Source organism: Fragaria vesca, unplaced genomic scaffold (assembly GCF_000184155.1).
Source record: "Fragaria vesca subsp. vesca unplaced genomic scaffold, FraVesHawaii_1.0 scf0512996, whole genome shotgun sequence".
NCBI lineage: Eukaryota > Viridiplantae > Streptophyta > Magnoliopsida > Rosales > Rosaceae > Fragaria > Fragaria vesca.
Window position 1 is genome coordinate 310,940 of NW_004443408.1, and position 8,206 is coordinate 319,145.

At 37.6% G+C, this 8,206-nt stretch overlaps 1 protein-coding gene across 1 annotated transcript; it reads left to right on the plus strand.

Moving 5' to 3' along the window:
- The first annotated feature begins 2,535 nt into the window (after nt 1-2,535).
- Nucleotides 2,536-6,909, plus strand: LOC101292273. The gene is made up of 3 exons (XM_004309599.1): nt 2,536-3,181; nt 5,904-6,109; nt 6,511-6,909. Exons 1-3 carry the CDS (start codon nt 2,536-2,538, stop codon nt 6,907-6,909), a joined length of 1,251 nt encoding a protein of 416 aa, XP_004309647.1.
- Nucleotides 6,910-8,206: the final 1,297 nt, after the last annotated feature.

Genomic DNA, 8,206 nt, shown 5'->3' on the forward strand with positions numbered 1-8,206 from the left:
GGCCTCCAAATACAATGGTTATGCCTTATATATAACTTATTAACAAACCAAGACCTACCCCAGCCTAGAATTAATAGTTTGTTTATCTTCCGTTCAAGATAGAAATAGAACAAAGATTCCAAAATTCAGTAAACACATCAATTAATCCTAATGTAAACCCTATCCAATGAACACATCATCCTAATGCATCAATGCAATGCATATCCGTTTATCAACATGTAGTCCTCATACTGATTTCATTAAGCCAAGCAGACCAACATAGAAAATAATGCACTTTTATGCATAATAACATAATGATATTTTCAGAAACATCTCTAACCAGTGAAGACCCCTTACCTGGAAATTCTGATGTGCGACTCACAGCAAATACCACTTGACCAACCTTCAGTTCCCTTGTATCCTTGTTCCTAATATAAGCATAAGCAGTACCTTAGTTAGTCATAACATCAATCAAAGTCGCATTTTCAAAGAATCAGCTGTAGCTAGAGTTTCCATGTGTGAGCTTGTTCCAAAAGAAAAGTAGTGATCAGATTATATAACATAGAGACAAAGCTTTGTTAAAACAAAATGGAGTTTTTCCTTGACCCTTTTTGGACTGAAATACAAACTCAAAGCATGATTGCATATCTAATTTAACTTGTTAAAGATCGAAAACTGATACAAAAGGTAAGAGCTCTCAAACCAATTGTTTTGTAACAATAAGCTGCAAACCTGAGAAAGTTTTAGGAAACAGGTAGTAAGAGAGAAAAATTCATTAACAATGGACTTTTTAATACTTTCAGCTGAAAATCTCCAGAATCAAAGTAGACAAGCAAAACCACAATATCCCAAAATTTCAAGTCGTTTGGAGTTCAAATACATGGTCAAATAGAGACCCAAAGTGACTGAAAATGCAGTTTCTGTAGAAAATTCTGAAACACTGGATGAACTTTAAAATAGCACAAGTTTCTCAAATCAACTCCGTTTTGCTTGAAACCAAGTTTAAAATGATCATTGAAGAGTCTATTTTCAACTGTTAAAAACTGAGATTGAACAAAGAAGTATAGATTTTTCGAAAATCATGGAAAACCCCACTGGTTCAGCTTTGTTGTGTCTGTGAGGCATTCTATCAAACATGTGGTGTGCACTATATGAAACCCAATCTAAATCAGTTCTAAGCATCTAAATAGAGTTACCAAACCTAACGATTAGTCAAAAGTGCATCCCATAACAACCTCAAACGTATATCAATGAAATTCGTGATGAGTGGAAGAATATATTACCAAAAGAAAGCAAATTTGATGTTGGGAGAAGCTCAGCGAAATCCTGCAAACTTAGATGATTCAAGCTGCAAAATTCACAAGTTCTGCAAATAGAATACGAAAATTAGAGAAATCATTGTAAATGGAGGAAGAGATGGAAAACGGAATACCTCTCCCCCAATCTAGAAAATTAGGGTTTTTGAATCTACTCAAGCCGAGTCTACATCGACGAGCTTGTGGCTGATGGAGGCGAGATAGGCTGAAGCTCGAATCAGAAGGTGTAGAATATTTTCTGGGTTTTCAGATTTTTGCTTCAACTTTGAGAGAGCCTAACTTTCTGTTCAGGGCTTTGTTTTCAAAACTCAAGCTATGTACTTAAAGCTTGTAATCTCATCTTTACAATAGGCTTTGGTTCATAAACTTTTGTTGGATTTGAGTGAGTGAAAAATGAAGCCAAAAACATCATCTTACACACTGTTTTGACACAATGCTGATAAATGAAACCTTGTTCTAACTCAGTCTTTTCTTTAACAGCTGATTCCTATGTTTTGCAGTAGCTCATTAAACAACTTTTGAGTCTTATTTTGTATCTGGTTTATAGTTTAGAGTTTCTTATTTATGTATATTACTTGCAACATAGTACTAAATCTAGTTTTTCATTCTTTGTATGTACTTTACCTTTTGGGTAAGGTTCTGGAGACGATCTTGGCAATCCACAAGTGTGAGAGGTGGCGTTGGATCTTGAGTTTTGCTGTGCAATCGAGGTAGGGTTTGATGGGGTGTTTGTGTTATTGTTATTTATCCTATTACATGGTTTGTTTGATATTGAATTGTTGATGACATTGGATGATTTGTGAAATTGGATTATTTGGTATTGGATTGTTTGACATTGAATTGTGTGGTAATATTCGAATTAAATGTGGATGATATTGAGATCTTGAATTGATTATGATATGTTTATATTTGAAAGCATGTGTTCTTAAGTGGAATCTATATTATTACATGACGTTATTATATTAAAACTTATAGACCTATCAAATAAAACTTATAAATAAAACTATAATACCTATCAAATAAAACTATAAACTATAATACAAGTTTAAGCTTAAGCTTCACTGATTCAGTGTTTATTTGTTTGGTGTTTTATTTAATTGGCAGCTCTAAATGCTTGTTATTAGGATGTTAATAGAGTTATTGTTGCTGTTTTAATTTGATTTGTGTTTTGCGCATCCGTATAACATGTAGCTGTTTGGATTTGTAAATTTTGGTAGGTGTAATGCAATTATAATTTAGCATGAATAAGAGCTGGATATCTTGGGATCCAAATAGTTCCCAGTACCAAGAAAAGGTTAAAGATTTTATTGAAAACTCTAAGAAGTTTGCAAGGAATCCTGACAGGGTCATCTGTCCTTGCTTAATCTGCCGAAACCATAGTCCACGAAATGATGAAACGATATTGTTTCATTTGACCAAATATGGGTTTGATCCGACATATAAGGTCTGGGTCGCTCATGGTGAGCCAAATTTATTAGGAAGATGTGCAAAAGTTGATGAGTTTGCAAAATCAACTGATATTTATGAGGATACTGAAATGCTTGAAGTGCATCAGATGTATGAAGATGTTTGTTTTCGGTTACCAGTTGAAGGTGAATCCCCTAGTTTAATGAATGTAGATGATAGGTATCAGAAAAAGATTTCAGACGCTAAAGTTCCTCTACACCCTGGTTGTACAAAGTACTCAAAACTTTCAGCCACCTTAATTATGTATACGTTGAAAGCTGAATCTGGTCTATCTAATTCTGGCTTTGATAAGTTAATGAGTGTGTGTGAAGATATGCTACCAGAGGCAAATACTTTCCCCGAGTCACTGTCCACAGTCAAGAAAACACTTAAAGATTTTGATTTAGGGTATGAGAAGATAGATGCATGTGTCAATGATTGTATCTTGTTTAGGGGAAAGGACTATGAGAACTTACAATGACAAGACCCGCCCCAAATTTCACCCTGAAACCCGGAGTAAGTCGTGCGGGGACCACCTCCAAGGAAAATTTTACCGAAAAGATTGGTAAAACCTCTCTTGAAAATGGACAACCTTAACTCGAAAATTTCAAATTTACACTCTTACTACAACACGTCCAAACTTCACATAAATATCCAGCTAATAAAAGTAAACATTATCGTTCAGAGATTCTAAACATCAAATCAACAGGCCGAGCACACCACCGAAATAATATACAACAATATCAAAGTATCCAGAGCTACTAGACTCTAGCGGAAGCAAGAAAACACGAGTAGGTTGAACAGGTAACCTACTAAGGAAAACTGGCGGAAAAACGGGTGACTATGCGTCGTCTCCTACTAGATCCAACCCGAACTCTGCAGACTGGGCATTTTAAAACAAAAGGCCCAGGGGAAAAACCTTTAATAACGTTAGAGTGAGTGGACAAAAATAAATTAATAAGAAAAATATTTATGTTTCCCCAAATCCATTTCTAAGGAAAAAATCGAATGCATGCCGCAAGCGATAAAACTTTTATCTCATAAAATATCGAGCCTCTCAGACTCTATAATATATGTATGTATTTACACACGTCCATACTCCCTATATAAATTCATGGGTCTATATAGGGCTACTACGCTCGCGTCCAACGCTCACGTCACGCCTTAATGCGGTGCTACACTACGCCATTAAGGTGGACAGACGGGTGTATAAATATGTGTCCATACCCCCTATGTGAATTAAACACTCATATAAGGCTACTACGCTCACGTCCAACGCTCACGTCACACCATAATGCGGCTATATGCTACGCCATTAAGGTGGACAGACACATATGGCTAACTAGCATTTATATACATACTCTCCTCATAAATACATATTTATATCCACCGAAAATCCCATTTTCGGTAACTCTCCAAGAGAAATAAAAATCGTCAAATTAAAATGATGTCAAAATATTCCGCAACATTTATTGTTCAACCATGAACTATAGCATGCATTTATTTAAAATAAACGTCCACTCACAAATTTGGCCTAAGTCTGATGTCGATCTGGGGCCTCGTCTGCTCGAGCCTCCTCACGTCCTGTTCCAAAGATAATATTAATTTCCCACTAAAATTCCAATAATTAAACAAAATGGGCAAAATTAAACGTGAGCCTCCCACACACCCATCATTGCCCATCTACGCCATTCTTAACTCAAAATGGCTCAACCTTCACCGAACATACCGCAGCCGTAAATACAACCTCCCCCAAAATACGACTTAAATCCTACGGCCGGATTCTACATTATTTAACCGCCAAAAATACCACACTTCGGAAATTCATAAACCTATCCAAAACTCATCCAAAAATTCCATAACTCACTTCAATAAACTCCCCTTAATATTCCAAATTTAACAACATTAAAAATCTCCCAAACAGCTCTGGCGTCGGCGGCCGGAGGCCGATTCCGGCGACCTCCAAATTCTATGAAAATTTGACAGCATAATCCTCTTATCATGCTCTACAACTTCTCTAACTAGCACAAACCCAAAATCTAAGCCTAGCTAGGGTAATCGACTAAAAACATCCTAAAAGCCCTAGAAATTTCAACTCCACATTTCTCCTTACCTAGCTCAAGAGAGAGTGAGCTTTTATAAGGAGGGGTTGCTGCACGGGAGGAGGGCTACAAAACGAGCTAAGGATCGTCGGCTGTGGTGGCCGGAGGAGGGAGTTCCGGCGACGTGAAGCTTTGGACAGTCGAACCTTTCGGGGGAGAGCGCTCCTTCATGGCGGAGCTAGGGCGGCTGTCACCGGTCCAGGGAGGTAGCTGGGTCGGAGGCCGTCAGTTTTCGACCGGAGCGACGGCAGATGGTGGTCGGACGGCGGCAGGAGGACGGCCAGAAAACCGGACAGCGGGAGGAAGAATTCAGGGGAAGGAAAATCGGGAGAAGAGAGAGAAGTGAGTGTGTGGGTGTTGGGCCTCTCCCACACCCGGTCCAAACTCATATAAATCAACCCACTCCAAAATAAAACACTCCGAAAAAATAATACCCTAATAAAAATTACCTTTTACTAGCTAAAATTTACCATTTTTACCGTTGTCGTATTTTCCTCCTACGAATAATCCTCCGCACATAATCGTCCCCAAAACCCCTCTAGGGACCAATTAAACTATTAACTCAATGACGGAGACGGTAAAATTCTTATTATAATCAAGCTAGTAAATAAGGTAAAAATTTAAGGGTCGGGATGTGACATACAAAAATGTCCTGAATGTGATGCTCCGAGGTATAAAGTAAACCCACATACTGGCAAGATAAAAGAAGGAGTTGGTGCAAAAGTATTACGCTACTTTCCTATAATTCCAAGACTTCAACGGATGTTTCTTTCAGCATCTGTATGTGAGCAATTAACATGGCATTCTAGTCATCACAGTCAAGATGGCAAGACGCGTCATCCTGTGGACTTAGTTTGTTGGAGTTCCATAGATAAAAAATACCCTACTTTTGCATCTGATCCGAGGAATCTGAGATTTGGACTTGCAACTGATGGTGTCAACCCGTTCAGTAATCTTAGCTCCACACATAGTCTTTGGCCAGTTATCCTAGTCATCTATAATCTTCCACCAAATGTGTGCATGTCTTCTGAAAATTTAATGCTAAGCTTACTCATTCCAGGCCCTAAACAACTTGGAAATGACATTGATGTATACTTGCAGCCCCTTATAGATGACTTAAAACTGCTGTGGGATGGTGTTGATATATATGATGCCTATTCTAAAGTCATGTTTAACCTCAGAGGTATCCTAATGTGGACTATTAATGATTTCCCGGCTTATGGGAATTTATCTGGGTTAACCAATAAAGGAGAATTTGCTTGTCCTGTTTGTGGTCCTGAAACTTGCTCTTACTAGCTACCACTTGCTCGTAAGACTATTTACATGGATCATAGAAGATTTCTGTCAGCAAACCATGTCTTTCGTAGAAAAAATAAGTGGTTCAATGGAAGAAAGGAGAGAAGGGTGAGGCCTAAAATATTTACAGGAAGAGCTACAATCTGTGCTTTAGCTGGGTTCTCAAATAAGTGGGGGAAAAAACAAAAGAAACTGAAGAAACTTAAAAAAGGAGATCCAGCCAAGTTATTAAAAAAGAAGTCCTTATTTTTTGAATTGCCGTATTGGAAGGTCAGTATTATATTCTTACTGTTATATACTACTTTAAATTAATAGGATTGTGATGGGGAATTATAAGTTTGATATGTATTTTGTTTGCTAAATTTATACAGGAATTGCTTGTGCGACATAATTTGGATGTCATGCACATTGAAAAAAAAGTGTGTGAGAGTGTTTTAGATACAATCTTAGATGTGAAGGAAAAATCAAAAATTGGGGCAGCTTCACGTAGAGATCTAGAGTTACAAGAATTAATGGAAGATGTTCCAGAAGTAGCAAGAGAAGATAAGCTGGATTCTTCTGGACCTTACACCTTTACAAAGTCTGAGATGGCAAAATTTGTTTGGAGGTTGTGGATGCAAAGGTTTCCTGATGGATATTGCTCCAATATTGGAAACTGCATCAAGATTAAAGAGAGCAAAATTCTAGGGTTGAAGTCCCATGATCATCATGTCTTGATGCAGCAACTTTTATCTGTTGCTGTTAAGGGGCTTTTACCTGAAGGTGTTTGAAAACCAAGTCAACTATAATAACCAACCACAACTCCTGGAGTCCTTCACTCCCCACAACAAAAACCAAGTCATAGCAGTAATTAAACAACCCAAACCAAGTATTCAATGGCATTACTTAAACATGAACATCAACCAAGATTAAACTCTCTCTACGTGGGTCATAGACCTAAGTGAAAAGTAAACACTTTAACTTAATACACATAATCCCATGGTCATCAGAGCTCTACAAGAAGGAAATATAACACTACACATAGGTTAACAGGTAACCTACGATCAACAAGGTGCAGCGGGAAAACTATGCCTCAACTCCTAGTGAAACCGAACAGGAGCTCTGCAATCTGGGCATTTGAAAACAAAGGGCCCAAGGAAAAGCATTTAAAAACGTTAGCGTGAGTGGACGAAAAACAAACTAATTAAATAAGTATCCAAGAGCATAATGATACTAAATCAAAATTTTATATGCTTTTCCATTTATACGGAAACCAAGAATTTTCATGCATGCAGATATTATAAACTCAACCAAAATTCCCACTAGCCCCGCTAGTCGTAAAACAATAAGAAAAATAAATAGATTTCTCGTATAAAAAAAAACTTCCAAAAATAATGGACTAGCCCCGCTAGTCAATTTAACAACTCAAATAGAATATTAAATATGGCCATATAAGTGAGTCTCCCAGACTCGGTTGCCTCCCAGGCATAGTACTCCCATACTCCCTGTACCTTCACGTCGAGTTGACGGATAGGGCACAGGGCTTGCGTGATGCCGCCGGCAACATCACATCACCACCAAGGTGGAAAGGGCTTGCGTGACCCCACTTGAAACATGGCTGTCACATCACCTCGAAAGGTGGAACGACATGCTAGCATTGACATCATATATATTCCAAGAATATGGCATAAGGAAAATATAAATCATATGAGTTTCCCCGAAACTCATAAATAAAATATAAGTACGATTCCCAACCGTACTTGGAAAAATTCTAAGAGCAATATAGTTAATTAAATTCAACGTGTCTCACACGTTAACATGCTTAAAATAGAATAACTCAAATCATTTTCAAGATCCCTTCATAGAAGAAATAATAATATCAACTTAGAAAATTAGTGATGATTTTCTAAACAAATCATGCATGCATACTCCTTTAAAAATAAAATGTCCACTCACAGTATAGACGGCTAAGCCTGACGTCGGTCAGAGCCCTCCTCACTTGGTGTCTCCTCTCGTCCTGTACAAAATGAGATTTAAGGTCCGAGACAAAAATAATACAAGAATATCAAAGTAACAAAATAGGGCAAT

Coding starts and splice junctions, on each gene's coding strand:
- LOC101292273 (XM_004309599.1), top strand. CDS start 2,536: ATGAATAAGAGCTGGATATCTTGGGATCCAAATAGTTCCCAGTACCAA. Junction 3,182..5,903: donor AGATGCATGTGTCAATGATT/GTATCTTGTTTA, acceptor TACTCATTCCAG/GCCCTAAACAACTTGGAAAT. Junction 6,110..6,510: donor AAGGAGAATTTGCTTGTCCT/GTTTGTGGTCCT, acceptor AAATTTATACAG/GAATTGCTTGTGCGACATAA.